This window comes from Lepisma saccharinum, chromosome 3 (assembly GCF_977018435.1).
Source record: "Lepisma saccharinum chromosome 3, izLepSacc3.1, whole genome shotgun sequence".
Taxonomy (NCBI): Eukaryota; Metazoa; Arthropoda; class Insecta; order Zygentoma; family Lepismatidae; genus Lepisma; species Lepisma saccharinum.
Window position 1 is genome coordinate 9,423,257 of NC_139231.1, and position 19,975 is coordinate 9,443,231.

Here is a 19,975-nt window from a genome sequence, read left to right on the forward strand (position 1 = left end):
TTCACATTAAGATAGAGCAATCTTGCTGGTTACAGGGATGGAAACTAGCCAAGTGGTCAAAATATTGATTTAACTGACCAAAATAACAAAAAAACTGACTATTTATTTTCAACATATCAATAAATCGGCATCCTAAAAGTAAAAATAGGATTTCATTTATTAAAAATTTTCTAGTCTCACTATCCCCTGTCATGTACCTGCATGGATGAAATGAATTGTAAATAGTTGAAGAAGTGAATAACAAACAGATGGCAGCACAAGGTACACATGGGAATTGTATTAATTAGAGGACTAATATGAGATGAAATCAAACTAAAACCAAATGTATATATTGTAAAGGATTATTGATGTTTGATTGGTCATAACAGAACAACAATGAATTACAGAAAAGGTGCAAGAATGCAATGATCGCCATAATAATCATGCATGTTGGCGTCAGCAGATTTAAGAAGTTGGAAAATGATGTTCCATTTGTGTCTTTACCTTCTGATAGAAAGAACGTTTTATCAGAGCTTTTGGTTTTCTTTCCCTTGGTGGCGCCATCTCCTGGGCTGCCTCAGAACACCATCGAGTTGCGCATATTGGATTGTGGCACTGGATTGAGCCAAGCGCTTGAGTTGGATGCGATCCTCAATTATCCCATTTTGGTTGTATTAGTTAGTCGGTGGCACAGTAGTCCTAAACAGCGACCCAAGGGAGGGGGAAATAGACAGTTGGGGCCAATGCCGAAGAAACATGGGAAGCGGGCTGCTCGAAAAACCTGTGAAACTGTGCTGGAGCAATGAAGGAAGGAAGGTATAGAAATTATACGACATCCAGTGTGGGTGCCTGACCCATTAGGCCTGAAGCATGATTTGGCTAAGGAAGAAAACAAGTTCAAACCAACGCAGTTAGATCCTTCAGATATTCCAAAGGATATATACACAAGGATATCCGTGAGATAAACTCGGTAAATCTAAGATGTGGGAAAAAGCAATAATGAGGGGAAGTACATCCATGTAAATAGAATTATAAGTTGTTAGCAGACGTGAGAACTAACCAGTATGTACATAGAAGAAGCTTATTTGCATACATAGAAGAAGAAACTTACATGTACTATATAGGAGAAGACTATTCATATTATAAGAAGAGATGTACATAAGGAGAAGAAGGCTTTCCATGTTATAGGAATAAATAAATAGATGAAGAAGTCTATTTATGTACGTAGAAGAAGAAGTCAATGTTATAAGAAGAGATGCACATAAGAAGCTGGATAGAAGGGGTGACCTTCCACATAGTACACCCATTTGTCAACCTCACTTCCACATAGTACACCCTGGACTGTATTTTGCAGGCTAACTGAATTTTGCAGGCTCTGGCAACTGACCTTACGGCCAGTATAATTCTGTGTTTTGTTCTTGTGTGTGCTGAGAGCCTGTTAACAGCCTCAGCTTTTAACCGGTCAGAAAATTTTAATATTTTAATATTTTACTTCCGACACGGCATTACAGTTATGTTATTTTAGTTATGGTAAGGGGCTGAACCCCGTATAAAGTGGCGGGTGCAAAATATCCTAAGTGCTGACGCACTCAAAATTTTAAATTCAAATTCATAATTCAAAGAAGAAGAAGCCTTTCCATGTTACAGGAAGAGATACACAGAAGAAGAAGAAGCCCATTTAGGTAAGAAGCCTTTGGGAATGTAGATACATTCAAATATAAATATAGTTGAAAGAGAACCACATGTACCAAATATGTATAATCATACAATTTAAGAATATACGGTGGTTTATTCCTCTCAGTTGTGAGTAAATAAGTTGTTTCCTTTTCTTTACCTTCCTGGGAAGTTTGGTGGTATACTGGTGTGGGCAAATATAATGTTCAATGGGCGTACGGAGCTGCATGTCTTTGCTGGAGGTACTGTTACTACCCAGAGGTACAGAGACGAGGAACTCCAACAATATGTGCGACTTTTCACAGATGCAGTCAACCCAGACTTCATCTTCAAGGATAAGATGATAATACATGTGCACATCGAACCAAATTGGTAAATGACCTTCTTGAAGGTGAAGAAATTCACCGCATGGACTGGCCACTGACATTCACAAACATAAATCCTGTGTGTTTTAAGCAGGCGAGTTAGCCTGCCATCCTCCACCAAGGACATATCCAGAGCTCCGCACTGCTCTTCATGGGGAATGGAACGAGCTGCCTGTAGAGCTCTTGAACCACCTTGTTAAGCTAAACAGCCTTATCGTTAATTTAATTTATTCTACTCTATTGTATACCAGACAACATTTTGATTAATTTTCACTATGTTTTATGCAGTTCTGACACTTCATTAATAAAACATTTTCTTATATCTTACTATCCCTCTGTTAACGTGCTTGTAAAACTGTACTCCGTAGGAGGAAAATAGTCATGCTTAAATTTTGGACACTACTGTAGCTATAAAAATTTTAAAAATATTTTTCAATTTTTAACAGAAAATGCCTCTGGAAAAATCTGATAAACATTAAATTACGATATGGAGTGTTTTATGTGCAGAACCTCCATGGTGGCTATCTTGGATTTTGGACGTCACGTATGGTCTCTTGGCACATTTTCCAAGAAACCACCACCTGTAGTAATATATGATTCAAATGCCTCCAAATGAGAGCATCTTCCATGCCCATGTCTTCCCTTTGTGCAAAAACCCAACAAAATTACAAATGATCAAAATTACTCTTAAAGGAGTCAATTTTCTTTGTTAATGTTTGCAGAGGCATTATCTTGGCTGTATGATGTCACACATGCCATACACTATAATAGTAGGCATCAAAAAAATATCACAGGCAGTAATTTTCCTCTTTATATGCCAAAATGTCAAGTAAAGTGTTGAGTATGCTTAGAATCCTTGCAGAAAAGAGCATGAGATACTTTAACTTGATATATCTCCATAACAGTGCAAGATGTGAAAAAAACTGTAAGAATCAATTGTGTTCCATTTTGAATTCTGAACCAAAAATGTATTCATAATTGGGAAAAGAGAGACGCGGTAGTATATAAATACGGAGAAAACTAGTACTCACTTTTATCCACAAAGCAGTTTTTTTCTTCTTGTTGGAACTTGTTGTACTGTTGCTTGGCGTGCGTATTTTGTTCGTGGTTCTCCGGCTGCCGCTAGGTGCGTTGTTGTTAACTGTGCGTCTGGGTTTGTGTCGTCTGCTTATTACCGGGCGATAACTGTTGTAGTAGGGGAATCCAAGTGTGGTGCGCTTGCCCGCTATCGATGTTTAGCTCGTGCGGGAAGTGCATTATGGCATGCGTTTCCTTGATTTTGGTGTCTACGAGCGTGTGGGCAGTGTGTTTGACTTGTACCTTTTGAATTTTATGGCTATTGTATTTTATATGTTTAGCAAGACCAGTAGTGGGTTGGGCTTTTTTCTCATCTGCTAGGTACTGTTAGATTCCTTCATTGACAGATCTGATGGAACCGCCAATGTAATGTGCCTTGCATTCACACTCTGCATCATATACATCTGGGTTATCAAGGGGGGAGAGGAAGTACAGTTTGTATTTGTTCAGTTTATCAGCTATTTTGGAATTGGGTTTGTGCGCTACTTTGATGCCATGAACATTTGTTGAAAACCATTCTTAAAGGAGTCAACATCGATTTTCTTTGTTAGTGCATGAAGTACATCTGGTAGTACATGATTGTGTACCACACTAGCAACATATCACCGGTAGTCATATTTCCCTTAATTCAAAAACCCACGGACTATGAAATATTGACAAATGCCGATGGATTATTGGTAATTAGTAACATTACTAGTATAATTTTCAGCGAAAAATGCAGGCTCCACAAGGACTTGAAGTCAGGCAATGGCATGGTATGGTATGGCAAAGACCCGGGTTCGAGCCTGCATTTCTCACTGAAAATTCTACGTAGTACATCTCCTGTGTGAGCCAAATCTTCATGTAACATTTAATTTGATTCAGGCAATATTCTTGGGGAGTGGGGTGGGCCACCAACACATGTCTGGCTATGGTTTTGAACCTTCACGTCCCAGTTGCCATGTGAGGACCATGAGCATCCTGAACGGAAGGAGGAAAGGGGAAGGGGGGTCAGGCCCTCCTGAAAAATGGATGTTACCATAAACTTATACAGTAGAGCGTCGATTATCCGAACGTCGGTCAACCGAACGACCGCTTAACCAAACTGTGTACTCGCTCACTTTCAGATATCTGTAATGAAAAAAGTACGTGACTTAGCTGCTCGTAAGCGTGTAGGCTTGCTTAGACAGACCAAAATAAAGGATTTTTTTAAACGTTAATTTTGTGTACTGTGTGTATTGTTCATGCAAAATGCGTATGTAATATGTACATATTTTTGTTTAATAAACTGTACCACATACTATATATTCCTACTAAAGTTGCCTTTGTACGTTACTTTGTAATACATACTTAAAGAGATGCCTGTTTTTATGAATAAATTTACTGTACAGTACTTCTTTTTGGCAAATAAACATGTACAGTTCGATTATCCGAACAAACCAGTTTTCCGAACACCCATGTCCCCCAATTACTTCGGATAATCGACGCTCTACTGTATTTCACACACATATTTTTCATTTAAGTCACATAAATGTATGTTAATTATTGGAAGGATGTTGCAGGAACATGATAACTTCAATCTTAAGAAGTTTTTCTTGAAGGAGCAACACTACTATGGTGAGAAATATCACTTGTTTGTCCCTCCCTGAAAACAATATCAATGGATTTTTTTTTACCATATGCTTATAACCTAGTCCCAAATGAAGAAAGCAAGGCATAATTAGTAACTCTAGCGTACATAGTTTCCAAGATGATTATTTTATTTTGAACGGAATTTTAAATTTCCTGCCAAAAAGAAGTCGAGCTTTTACATTAGAATACTTTTTCCTCCGAAAGTATCAGCAGCAAGTGTACAATTCTTTCCATGAGAATGGAACACACATCAGGCAATAAACAGATAATGGTGTTGTATACATGGGGGCTCAACGGAGTTGAAATTTCGTTCAAAAAATAATGAATGAAAATTGTTTTCTTTGTCCATAGGCTTATAGCCTAATCTGTACTAAACAAAACAATCTAAATTTCATAACTCTAGCATTTGTAGTTACCAAGATATAAATTTCTATTAAAAACGTTGCAGAATTTTAAATTTAGAGTTGAAAATAACACTTTTTTTTAGATTACAAAATATATTTTTTCTCTGAAAGTATCAGCTGCAAGTATGCAATTCTTGCCATGAAAGTGGAACTCATACTATTTTCAACCCTCACTTTCTGGCATGCCTACGTGGGGAGTTGACGAAGTTCAAATTTCCTTAATAACAAAAAATCATATTTTCATCTTCTTCTTCTGTTTGGCAAATAAACCACAAGCTTATGGCCTACACTGTACTGGCAAGGAAAAAAATGACCCTAATTTGTAAGTCTAGCATTTGTAGTTGCAGATATAAATTTTTATTTGAAACCTTACACAATTTTGAACTTCTCACTGAAAACATACTCGGCATTCAAGCTTTATTGCATAAAACTGGCCTAGGCATTTATCGGTTAACAAGCACATAGTCCATATATGTGCATGCTTTCACCTCACGATAAAATGTACTATGTAATATGTAATAGAGCCTTGATGGTCTAGTTGGTAGGGCGTTTGACTGCCAGACGAGAGACCTGGGTTCTATTCCCGTGGTGGATGATCTAAGGTCGAAATTTTTCCCGCCTTGTCCCCACGTAAAGCAGCTCTGGGGCTCACCCAGCGTCAAATCAATGAGTAGCCACGGGCAACCCTTAGGGGTAAAGGTGGCAGGAGGATGGTACTGATCACATCACCCCCAAATGATAGAGATTGAGAATGTGTGGGGCCTTACCCCCTGCATCTCCTAAATGTGCCTTAATGGCACAGTGCTATATGCACGGAACTTTACCTATGTAATATGTAATAAACTGTTGAAAAGTTGTGAAAATTGTGATACTTTCAGAGATCAAACCAGGACACTTTCCATTCTCTATCACTCAGCTAGCAAACCAACCCCCTGTGACCTCTCCACAGTTTTCACAGCTTACATCTCTGTGTACACTTGTGGAAAGAAATACTTCCCCATAAGACTGTTTGTATTAAGGCTGTATGGGGGAAGTATTTTCTCCATTACAGTACATTATTAAGACTATCACATCCTCAATTTATCAGTTTATATTTAACAGTTCATTCTTTGTAGTCAATTTGCAGACTTATTGAAAAGAATCGCTGCTGAAATTATCATTATATTAGGTAAGTTTTAATTAGGTCAAACCTGTCAGAGAAAATGCTGAAGCAAATTTCTAGTTTGTTAAAATGTATTCTTCTTTCTTTTATTAGAATGATTCAAAATTGGCAAATAAAATAAAAAAGGAAAAAACCTTCTCTTTTATTAAAATGAAATCTTTTTGTGGTGTTCATTTCAATGTTGCATGTATTTACATTTCATTTACATAACAGTGACCAAACAAAAAATAAGAATGAAATGGATTATAACAAGGAAGAAAAGTAGCTATTGTGTAATTTCATTCCACTCCTCTATTTTGTAAGACAACATGACTAATAAATTTCCTTCTAAGGAAAATTTAAAAAATTAAAAGTGAGATATTAAAAAATATATGCAAATTGGATGATAGTTTATTTATACTATTTACAGTGGTAAATGAAATATTGTAGATTTAACAGAAAAATGCTTGTGAAGATATAATTCTCATCAGTCTCTAACAATGTAACTAAAACTGACGAATGCATTTCCCAAGATCAGTCTCTCAATCACCACTAAGTGGGCAACAATATGGATTGCAACTGTAATAATACTTTACAATAATGTAAATTTTGATCAGATGAAGTGTGGAGTCTCTCGTGCTTTGGGAGTAGTTACTTTCTTCTTTGGCCTCCACCTGCCAGGAGTGTTGCTATTCTGATGAAGATATTCAGAGTATCCAAATAGATCGAAATAGACCTGAAAAAAAAAACAAGCATGTATTACTTCCAAAATTTCAATTTGTTTTAAGTATCCTTTGTGAAAAAAACGCAATCAGTGTTAGATCTAAAATGTAGAATGGGATGTGTGAAATGTGTCCTTAAAATCCTAAAACCTCATAAAATGTATCCCTAAAACTGAAAGACCTCTTATTTACAAGTAGAGAAATGAAACTTTGATAGTGCTGACATAGTCAAGACACCAAAACATTGATGTAAAACACTGACTTCAATATATTGATATGGATGATAAAAGGTAAAGATCACCACGCCATGAAGGAACATTTAGGGGATGTGGGGATAGTGCAGCATACTTTCTCCATCTCAGGTATTTTGGAGGTGATGTAATCAACACCATGCTCCAGCCACCACAGGGTTGCCCCCAGGTACTCAGATTTGATGCTGGGTGAGGCCCAGAGTCACTTTGTGAGGAAAAGGCTGGAAAAACTCCAACCTTAAATCACCCTCCCTGGAAATCGAACCCAGGTCTCCCACATGGCAGTCAGATGCCCTAACAATTAGATCATTACACTGATATTATATGTAATAATACGAGGGTGGATCATTAAGTATCGCACAACATTTGTTTCCTGCAATGTTATTGTGGCTGGGACGTTGAAATTTTACGGATGTATAGTTTGAAGTTCGCGCTAGAGACGGCATTTGTTCGATCAGGTATAACTATTGCGGAAGAAGCGTGAACTACTTAACAAAGATGGTGCGCATGTTATTGTCGTCAACGTGTGAAAAGCAAAGAGCTGTAGTTCGTTTTTTGTGGGTGAAAGGACAAAACCCTAGTGAAATTCTCAGGGAAATGTTGGGCGTGTATTTAAAAGACTGTTTGGGCCGTAGCAACATCTCCAGGTGGTACACATTCTTTCAAGGAGGCCGTGTGAACCTTGTTGACTCGTCACGTTCCGGGCGACCAGTAACAGCTGAAACGGAACGGAATGTTACAGCCATTGAGCAGGCAATTCTCAATGACCGGCGGATCCATCTCAGAACCTTGTCAGGGCGGTTCAACATTTCAGACTTCCATCTGTTTGGCCAAATGAAGAAATTCCTAGGTGGCCAACGCTTCAATTCCGATTAAGAAGACGGAGTTCTATGAACAGGGTATATTGAAACTAGTGCCACGATGGGGAAAATGTGTTGAAAGACTTGGCTCCTATGTCGAAATGTAGCTAAAAGATGTGGTTTCAATGTGTATAATTTATGTTGTCTTACCTATTAAATTTCTTTTTTAAAAAATTGTTGTGCGATACTTAATGATCCACCCTCGTATTATCACTATCAAAAATACAGTGCAATCTTGATTTTATGTTACCAAAATTTATTTCCTCCCCTACTATACATTGAATCTCCATGGTCCCAAGAGTGGGAAAGGTTACAAAATGTTCCCGGATATTAAATATTTTCACCTTAGTACTCTCAAAAAACATAAAATGGAGGCTTCACTGTACTTATGCTATTGATATAAATTGATAGTAATTAAGAATTAATTAATACACACTGTATTCATGTGTGTAAAACATACAATCTTTTCCAAAATTTTTGCCTAAAAAAAAACATGATCAAGATGTAAAGTAGGGCAAGTTATAATGCTACTATCAAATTGCAAGTTCCGCGGTATGCACGGAAAAATGGCAAAACTGCATCTTGAAAATTTGATGTTGGTAAGGCAAGTGTAAAAAATCTTTTGCACTGAGAAAGCATTTTTTAACAAAGTTCTTTATGATGTTTTTCTGTAACATAACATTAATCATGTTAGTTGTCGGAAGTATTCTACGTATGTATAACATACATACATACATACGTACATACGTAGAATACTTCTGACAACTAACATGTATGTATAACATACATACATACGTAGAATACTTCTGACAAATAACATGATTCATGTTAATGTTACACGAAAACATCGTAAAGAACTTTTTACACTTGCCTCACCAACATCAAATTTTCAAGATGAAGTCTTGCCATTTTTCCGTGCATACCTCGGAACTTGCATTTGAAAGTAGCATTATAACTTGCCCTACTTTACATCTTGATCTCGTTTTCTTCTGTTATATATAGTAAACAAGGTGGTTACAAAAGTGAAAGGTTTGTGATGCTAAATACAGCGGAGGGGCCTTGTATGGATTGGTGTTTTATTGTATACACAGCAGGCTATTCCATCTTTGGTCCAAACACAAGTGACTCATTGCATAGCATGCAATTCACTCATGATCGACATAGCAACAGCTTTAAGGCCTACAACTAAGAAAGCAATTTCTTGAATCTGAATTGTGTCGCACCTTATATAGGAGATAATAACTTTTGTCACTTTTCCCTATGCACATTATCCATGCATAAATACGATAAGTACAAGGTGTGGGAAAATTTTTAAAATATGGTTAAATGGCTTACAATATGTTAAAAGGGAATAAAATACCACTGGCTGGTTATTCCATGAACGTGATCATGAGACTAAGTGTATATATATATCTCTTTTTAACCCATTTCAGTTATTTTAACATTTATTTTCTATGCCTTGTACAGTGTGGGTTTAGTGATGCCACTTACTCTCGAGGAATTGACAAAACCAACGTTTTGGTAACTTTACCTCATACAGTGAATCACCATCCACAACAAAAATATTCTAGGAGGTGCTGGGTTCTAAAGATTTCATTATTTTTTAAATTTCAAGTATCAGCATGAGGTGACAAGTCATCAAAACAAAATACAACTTAATTTATAGTGTGGTGACATACAGGGTGTCCAGAATGGGGCTGACAGTTCTTAGAAGTTTTTTAATATGGATAGAAGTAATAAATACAAAAGCAAGCATTTTGAAGATAAACTCGCCAAGTTTTATTGGCAGGCAGTTACAACTCAGCACAGCTCAGTATAGCTCCACATGAGCTCTTTTTGTAATATGGAGGACATTCAACCTGAATTTTATTTCTCTCCACGTATTCTGTAGCATCAGAGATGTGACAGAAGCAATCACATTCCTAATTCGGTCCTGCAGTTCTTGTAGGTTTCATACCATTGGGCCAGAATACAATGTCTTTCACATAACCCCAGTATGACAATAAAATTAATACATTGTCATAACAACATTTGAAAATGGTTAGGTTAAGTTCAAAGTTCCACATTTGTGCAGTATCTATAATAATTTAGTCATATGATTACTCAAAATTTATTCTTATAATGCAATTAAATGTCCGAAATTACTATTTAAACTAATTTTATTAAATATGATGTTTAAAAAAGCCAATTTGTATATAATGACAAAATTATCAAATTGTGCAATATTTTGAATTCATATTCATAACAGTTATTTTTGACTGACAAAATTAAAAACAAATATTTTAAATCATATGTGTTCTTTCAGACAAGAAAGATATGATACATTCAAATTTATAATTAAATTTATTGAAATTATGTACATTTGCATTGGCATCAAGGTTTATATACAAAGGTCAACTCTTTAAAATTGTTCAATGTATAATATGATGTCATACTTGGTGTTTTGTATCAACATTCAAAAAATGGTAATTGTAATCATTAGATAAGTATATTGTGATATACATAGTAAAATAGCTGTAACAGAGCAAATATGTACATTTACTACACAAACATTCAAGCTGTTAAGCACAAAAATATAAAACAAAAACAATTGAAGATAACTCATACTAAAAAATCTGGCTTGAACTAGTTGCTCTAATACTAGTTGTCTGTGACTTTTGAGGAATCTCATGAGGGATGGAAGATAAGTAAAAATGTGGCTATTGGTGAAGGATTGATATTTGTATAAATCTTGATATTTTGAAAGATTATACTTTGCAAGTTAATCTTTAATAGTTTGTTTAAACTATATAGAGACATTTTGTTCATAACAGAATCTTGAAAATGCTTTTATAATGGCATAATCTTTAAAAAAGGTTTGGAACTTGTGAAAAGTGCCAAGTTTAAAAATTGGAAGCAGGAAATTATTATCTGCTTGCATCTGCATTATCAAGCTAGTAGATGAATAATGCATTACCTCAAATGAAAGTTTTGAGAAATAAGACAAAGTGAGAGAAATATCTTCTGCATTTTGGATGTGAATTAACCATATGTGGAGTTTTAAAAATTGAAGAATGGAACCCATCTTGTAAACTTGGTTGAAGAAATTGACATATTGAGTTTACTCAGATATAGAACTGATGCATGCCCAAATATTAAGAAAAAGACTTACTCTACCTCATATGTTCTTATTATAGCATAATTTGATGCTCTTGTAACTTGTTATTTCTAGTTTTTTATCAATATAATAATTATAAAAATATTTATTATTGTTTGAACTAAACACTATTCATCAGCATATGTAAGCTGGCATTCCTTTTCAACATATATCCGTAGCTCCCTACTGAGCTATAACATTGATTTGAATTTTTGACAGGTATATACATAAAATGATGTGCCAATCAAGACTTCATATTTAACCGAGGACATTTATCAAAGTGATTAATTAGTGAGATAGATTAGACTGAATCGTCTTCTTGATATTTAGTCACACTTTCTTCTCTTTCCATCACGTTCCATCGTTATACCAGAGAAAAATGTCCAGAGGGGTAATATCAGGCGAGCGTGGTGGCCAGGAAATTGGCCCATCATGGCCTATCCTTTTTCGTGGAGCAAACAATAACAGGAAATATGTTCCTAGATATGCTCGAAAACTTTGCATTTCCCCAATTACGTCATTTACAACCTATAGTGATGTTCCAACTAGATTGTGCCCTGCCACATTGGAGCCTTTATAGGGATTTTCCTGATCATTGGAGAAACTTTTAAAAACTGTCATTCCCATTCCGGACACCCTGTATTATAGCTTATTATAACATAGGGATGAGACAGATTAATCGGTACTCTATCGGTAGCTTCCAATATATCTATAAATATCTTACATCTTAGTGCAGTATTGTATCATTTTGTTACAAGGTATAACCAAAATAACAAATCCAAAAATTCTTGACTTTTTCTTCACCTTTCTTTCCTATTCCTTGACCTTTTTCTACTTTTTCGTAACATTTATTTAATCGCTCCTTACTTAGGTATAGTTGCAAATTAAGAAAAATAGATATCTTTATTCTATGAAAAAGCCTAAGGCCGGTTATCATGAACACTGAAGCTGTACTTTAACAAGAGATTTAGACTTGCCTTATTATTAATAAATGTAAAAATTAATGCTTCAGACTTCATCCTGGATGGGGAATGGCCACATTACATTATTTAATATTTTTCAAAACTTCACGCACACAAAAATGTAATTCTTAAGAAACAAAGTGAACAAATCTCAATACAATTTTAGATTTCCAAATATTCAATTTTATCAGTACAGGTATATAACAATGTAAATTCATGATACTGAAAAAATAGCAAAAAGTTTTGACCACAGGCATAATTTCTTTTCATATCGATCCATCCCTACTAAAATGTACACTAAAAAATACATATTTCATGCAACACATTACACATATTCTGAAATTTTTGTTAATCCAAAATTAACACAGTCCCATCAAATTTGGATAAAAAAAATTTCTAGTGCATTTTACTCTTATTTGGCACAAGAAAAGAAAAGACAACTTACGCATTTACTGGATCAAAAGGTACATGTGCTGCTAGTGGATAAACCTCAGCGGCTCGGACAATGCGCTGTGTATCATAAAGCAAGAAAGCAGAGAATAGCAGGAGGCCACCATACAAGCTTATTGAATATAAGCCAGCTCCTAAAGCTGTCGTCGGGGGGAGGAACATGCTACCTGTAAAACAAAGACCCAGGATTATGAGAGTTGATTGGCTATGAATTCTTATTTCTACAAATTAGGAGGGCTGAGCCAATACCATGCTGAAGTATCGGTATTGAAAAATATCTGTTGGATTTTATTCACCGATACCGGCCAATATTTTATTGGCATTTTGGTAGTTTTGCGGGGGTCTGCAAAAATGACTCGTGTCTAATTTTCATGGAAGTTATGCAAAATTCAAAGTTTCTACCAATATTATGTTAAAAAACTGTATTTTGTGATTATGTAACAGGTATTTTTGTATTCTGTTGCATTTTTTTAATATTTTAAAGCAAAACTCTGGTAAAATTATGCTTTCAATTGGAGTGGAATGCTCACAGACTAACGCTAATCAATATTTTGAACAACTTTCACAATACTCAAGCATCGGTATTGGTTGGAATTAGTAAGACTATCGGTATGGGTATCGACTCAGCACTACAAATTACCAAAACTGACTTCTGTTTATTGCTGCATAAATGAAGTATGGATGTACAGTACTCATAGATTCCAGCCTGGATATATATATATACAAGGGACAGCAAAAATGTTAGTTGCAGCAGCATGGAACAAACATTATATGGCACATTTGTGGCTAATTTTGTTTTTATTTGAGAGTATAACGCAAGGGCAACAACCATATCAGTGCAAATCCACAAAAAATTCCCAATTCATCAGAGATCTCATACACTGTGGTTTCAAGAATCAAAGCATGAACACAGTCAATGTTGTCATTCATCATCAGAGTTGGAATTCTCACCTGCTGGATATCATCTAAAGATATCTGTATGCCCAATGTCGAGAAACATACTCTATTTTAGCTATCACCTGGCATGAAATCATGTTGTCACTTTACACAATTAATAACGAATGTCAGTGGGGTCCGAGTCCACTTTCTAATTTGTAGGCTACTGGCAACCGACAAGTCATCGTTAACAAGTAGTAACTGACAAACTGCTCCTGTTACTCTGATCGTGAAACTGAAGTATAACCAGTGCTGCATAAATTCTACAACACAGTGGTGTGGAAAAAATGAATTCCATTAATTCAGACTTTCTCTTGTTAAAATACTATAACTGAACAAATAATTCTAATATCTTAGCATGTGCTGGTAGATTGACAATGATATGGTTGAAGCATGGCAATATAAAGAAGGAGAAGAATTTGTACAACTGGCTGGTTAAAAAAGCATATGGTTCAAACAATCTAATGTTAATGAGTATGATAAATTTGGGTCATAATTACTTTCCTGGGGAAAGGGGGGGGGGAGAAATTACTTTATTGTTCAAGCATTTAGTAATCAAATTAATTAGAAATTGCTGGCTATAATTGGGAGAATTCATGCTAGGTGACTATGTCTTATGAGCACAACAAGTTCCACGCAACAGGTTTCAGGTTATTGTTCCAAGTTTACATGCTAGATGTCACAGCTCTAGTGAACGTAAAGAAAGATAGAAATCTTCATTGATTTCAAAGTTTGTGACGGTCCTGTGAATCCGCACAATATAATTGTATGTTTATTGAAATTATTAATTTCATATTATACAAATCACCTTATATTAACGGTTCAAAAAAAATGTATAATAATTACTTTGTACAACTTAATTATGTTTTATGTTATTTGTTACGCTATACGCTGTATAAACGAGATATTTGGAATTCTAACGTTACTAGCAACGAGAATCAATAGTCATTATGTGGTAATGTGTGTGACAAAAATGGAAATATAGGTAATAGTGAACTGCATATTGCTCACTTATTTCACTAATATATAGACCCGTAGAAGTTGTATAATCACCTTCGCGTTTTAGTTTCAAATATTTATGAACAAAATGTAATTGCGAAAATGATTGACTAGTGAACATCACAAGTTGAAATTATCATATTTGTTTAATAACTTATCAAATCTTTTCTAGGAGACTTGAAAGTAGTAGAAATTTTGATTTCTAAACAGTATGAATAATCTGTTACATAATAACACATAGTAAGGGATTTTTCAACTCATCCCTATCAGATGGCTGTGTTCAAAAATTCGTGTGTGCAGTGCAGGGAAAAAGCATCTGTTTATCTACACTTTTATAGGGTTTATCTAACAATAAAGTAATAAAAGTTATAAACAAGGCGTAGATAATGACTTCTCGACACACACACACATGTAAAGGTTAATTTATCTTTTGTGCATCGTTCCTGAGTTTGACGGTTGCAGCAAGAGAGAAGAGGTTTGCAAGTGGTGGACGTTAATAAGGAAGGAGGATGAGAGAATGGTTGTACGATAAGGAAACACAAGTTTTTGACTGATATATAACGGCTTATGAAGCTTAATTTATGAATCAGAACGAACGTGAATATTCATTGATGGAATCCAGTATAAGTCCGATCGCAGCACGACTCAAGATGGACAGAAAGAGTAAGATTTTTTCGACCAGCATAACCTCGTTGTACGGTGTAGCTGCAGCAACATAAATATGAACTATTTTGTTCATATGTTGACTTCCAGAGGTGATTTCACCTACTTTTTTGATAATAAGTTAGAAACTAAGAGCAAAATCAATAGCTAGCTAATCAACAAACTCATAGTAGTGAAATTTCTGCTACGTAAAAACGTGTTTGTTAACAAAATGGCCATGCAGCCATGACACCAAAAATTCAAGATAGTGCGTAAAACAGGTATGTCATGAACTAGTAATGCTATAACTATACTCGCCAAAGGATTTCTGAGTAGTAATATCATTACGTGTTGATTTACATATGAGTTGGGTCACGTGACATATGACTTGCTTTATGTACATATATGAATTGAAAGCTAGTCGTTCTCCGACTAAATAATCTTTATGACAGGTAAATATGTTACTCCAGTGTAAATTTGAGGGAGTCTGTAATATTTGAATTACACATTTTTTTAAATTTTTTTTTTTCTTTGAGTCCCTCAGTGATACGAAAAGTTTGTGTTAAATACACAATGTTGCAGTGACATTTTGTAACTTCGTTCCTGTTAGGCAGGTTCAGGAAGATATAATAATTTCATACCGGAGTATATGTACTGGGTAAACCTGTAATGTGAAATATTTGTTGTACTCTTGAAATTATATTACCATTATGGTTCCTTTGAATTTAATTTACTAAGAGGATATTCGTTTATTTCAATAAACATACATATTAATCTTACCGGCATGTTCAAATTGCACCCTGAAACAACAATCTCTCCTACATTAGTGTAATAGTGTATATTCATTCATTCATTGTTTTCTGCCTAATTGGCAGGTTTTTCACTGCAATCTCCAGCTTTCCCTATTCTCTGCCTTACGCTTCGTAATAGCATACGACCCAGTTAATTTAATATCATCCATAAGCTGATATCTCTTTCTTCCACGGACTTTTCCTCCTTCAACCATTCCCTCCAAGGCATCTCTTAGCAGGCAGTTCCTTCTTAGACAGTGTCCTAACCAGTTTCTTTTCCTCTTCTTGATGGTCTCCAGTATAGATCTTTTTTCACCAACTCTTTTCAGTACAGCTTCGTTTCTTACCTTGTCCGTCCATTTTACATGCTCCATTTTTCGCCATGTCCACATTTCAAAAGCTTTGTGTCGTTTCTCTTAATTTCTTCTCAACGTCCAGGTTTCTGCACCATATAGTGCTACACTCCACACAAAACATTTCACTAATATCTTCCTTAGACCTATGTCCATGGGTAGACAAAAACATTCTTTCTTCTATTGAAAGCTTCTTTTGCTATTGAGATTCTCATTTTCACTTCTTGTTTGCAGCTCATGTCACTGCTTATAGTGCATCCGAGGTATATTAATGTGTACTAATTGCATTATTTTCTTCCAGCAAGGGGATCTCTTGTTCGTATTGAAGATATCAATAACAATTTGATGAAATGATGAGATATAAATACACAATGTCCTGCTACTGAAGTGGGGAAAAGGGGAAGTTGTAGATCAGTTTCCCTGCTGGTTATGTTTTCTGTTTATACATGCCCCAGTCACTGTGGGTGTCTTATTGTGATCAAAATCATTGTCCCCCCTTCTATTAACTTGTCAATTGTTTGACAGATGTTTAATATTTTGGACATTTGCCCAAATTAACATACTCCATGGGAAACTAAATTTGCATGATATACAATGCTTGGCTTTTCTAAAGGAAAATAATTTTTTTCTTTAGCAATTTTGATTAAGTTTGATTGTATATACATCTTTCTATAACGAATTCGGAACGGTGGCCCTTTAGTCATTGCTCCTGGCACTACTGGCAAGATAAACAAAAGGCCAATTATGGTAGTTTGAAATTTTGTGGAAAGTTTTGGAGATTAGATTGGGGTCTTTTGGGACACTAAGTGGACAGGCTGACTTCACCACTGGCATGCCTCATGAGGTTTCCTTCCATTTCTTACCATGTGTATTTACTTTCATGTATACAACTTGCTTATCGGAAGAGACATCACACTTCATATAAAGAGGCAGTTTGTCAATATATCTAGTAGAAATGCATTGTTAACACTGATAGTTATAAAGATACGAGAAATAAAAAATGGAAGTGCAGAGAGAAGATTGACAGTGTTAACAAGTGCTGTTAACCTTTCGAATTAGGCACATCAACAAGGCCCTTAATATTAAAAGATGACATTCACATTGAAAAACGTGGTTCAGTATAAAAGTTAATTGTCAGGAGCTGAATGATGTACATGTTGATCAAAAATGTCATCACAGGTGATGAAAAGGGTTTGGATAAACATAAGACAAACTTGCTTCTCTTTAGATTTTTTATTTTTATTTTTACAACTGCAGAGATAAAAGGAGTGGAAGAGGTTATGTTACAGGTAGCTGGAAAAAAAAATATGACTCAACATAAATTTTATTTACTCTTTAGAGCTTTAATTGACATCCAGTTGGGATGAATTAATCATGAGTCAATTATGAGAAATTCAAGCTTACATATTAAAATTGGAAGTAATTTTATGAGCTTTGTTTTGGAGACTTCAAAGGTCCAGTGCTGAACCAATGTTGTGTGGATATAGAGATAAAAGTACCAGTCGTGGTAAGTCATCACTAGGGCTACGATTTTGATGCAAATGCATCGTTTTTCTTTTGGTAATGCAGAAACGTTGCATAAGTAGATAGGAACGTGTTTTACACATAAGTGAATAAATTGGGTTGCCTTTGTTAGGGCATTTTTTTGCATTTTATGACCCTTTTTGGAGTGAAGGTCATTTTTTAAACTTTTTAAACCGTTTAAGTCATTTTTCGGTCTTTTAAAAGTCATCTTATGCATTTCTCTACATTTTGGTGAAAGAAGAGGCATTTTACATGCAAATGTAACCCTTTGAAGGAGAGAGGTTCCAGACTCTCCGTCTCATTGCCTTCAGCGCAGTTCTGAACAACTGTGTTTGAAGAAACAAAGAAATTCTGTGCAGTATTGTTGATACAAGAAGTTGTGTAACAATTCAGCTCAAACAATGTGATTTCCCCCTCTATCAGTAAATACATTGTCGCCGAATGGATTATTGTTCAAAAACAAGGGGTACAAAGTTTTGTGCTCTGTATCGGACATTTTGTCAGGGAAGCAATTAATTCCTTGGAATTAAAAGTGACTTAACAGCAAGTGATAGCCCATTTCAAGTCAAGTTCATTGGAAATCGAGAGAAGTTTTTCAATGTACAAGGCTCTCTTGTCCGACAACCGACAATCATTCATTTTTGAAAATTTGCATATGGTTTTCACTGTGTACCGCAACTCAGAACTTAAAGTGCAAAAGATGACAAAAAGTGAACTTTCTTACTTGTACTACCATACGCAATGAACATGTGATACATACTGTAATGTTAATTTGTAATTTCAATTTCTCTTGGTAATTTATAAATTTGTTCTACAAATCTTTCAGAATTTTTAGGTCATTTTTCTAAGTTTACAGGGCATTTTCTTGCATGTATTACAAAATAAATGCATTTTTTAAAGGTCATTTTTTGGCAATTTTAAGGTCATCAAAATCCTAGCCCTCATCACCTTTGCCAAGAAAGTCTCTCAAATGTAAAGTATGTGTGTGCTGCAATAGTATTGAACCTGGGTTTTATTGCAAGTGATCCAACACAAAAGAACTGAAGCATGGACATTGAGCCATGAGCAGTCTCACTTATTTAAGTGTATTTGGCAAAGCATGAGAGAACTTGTATCTTCCAGCTGTTCAAAGCCACAATTAATGGCTATCAATTTCACATAACGAGATAAAAGGGAAATTAGGTACAGAACTATCCTGAGTTGGATAAAACACCAGGAAAAGTAGTAAACAATGCCACATATTGTTAAGATAGGGAAAATAATTAATGCTATCAAAAAAAGCTTGGTTATTGGACTGTCCTCTTATAGCTCGACATAATGATTATGGCTTGATCAAATCCAAATAAACAGCACACAAAAAAGACACTTTAAAAGTCTATCCAAGCTCTTGACTCCATCCCGGAGTCAACATCAGGGCTGGTTGAGGCTCAACCTGCTTCTTCCTTGCGACCTCTCAACAAGGATGACTAGTCCGGGATGGAGTCAAAAGCCTAGACAGACTATCAAAGTATCTTTTATTGTGCTGTTTAATTGGTTTGTGTGGTTTTAAAAGAGCATGTTGTCAGCACATGAAATAAGAAGTTCTTTTAACATAGTGTTGGTTGGTGCTGCGCTAACATTATCTGCTTACATACCTGTTGTAAAATACGAAAGCTCTTTCACATGCAGTCTTGCTGGCTGTGTTTTGTTACGGGTGGAGTGTTCCCTTTCATTATTAGGAGATGCGCCGTTATCCTGTCAACACATTGTCAGATGTAAGAATGACGCTCACGTGTCACCCAACCACGCGACTGTTTTCTCATTTGTTTATTTTTTGTCTTCATGAATTGCATTGGTCTTCTTGTGTTTAAGTTACTTTTTCAATGATGGACAATACTCATATTGCAATGGTTAATGAAGTATACAGACTACGAAAGTGTGCGTGAGGAGCAGTGCTATATTCTTTACTCAGAAGATAGTGATGTGGAGCATCCCGGTATAAGTGATCATGACAGCAACAGTGAAGTATCAAACGTCGAAGATGAAAATCAAAGTCAAAGAAATGTTCATGAGCCACAGTACACTGGACGTGATGAAACAACCATGTGGATTATTCGCA

At 35.4% G+C, this 19,975-nt stretch overlaps 1 protein-coding gene across 2 annotated transcripts in view; it reads right to left on the reverse strand.

Annotated features, from left to right (window-relative positions):
- Positions 1-6,646: 6,646 nt before the first annotated feature.
- Positions 6,647-19,975, reverse strand: part of LOC145984913 (growth hormone-inducible transmembrane protein-like) — a 68,654-nt gene continuing 55,325 nt past the window's right edge. For both annotated transcript variants that reach the window (XM_083118303.1, XM_083118302.1), the window contains exons 7-8: positions 12,628-12,799; positions 6,647-6,987 (exon numbers count right to left, since the gene is read on the reverse strand). In XM_083118303.1, the coding sequence (XP_082974429.1) occupies positions 6,903-6,987; positions 12,628-12,799 (257 nt within the window). In that variant the 3' untranslated portion in view covers positions 6,647-6,902. The remainder of the gene's footprint in view (positions 6,988-12,627; positions 12,800-19,975) is intronic.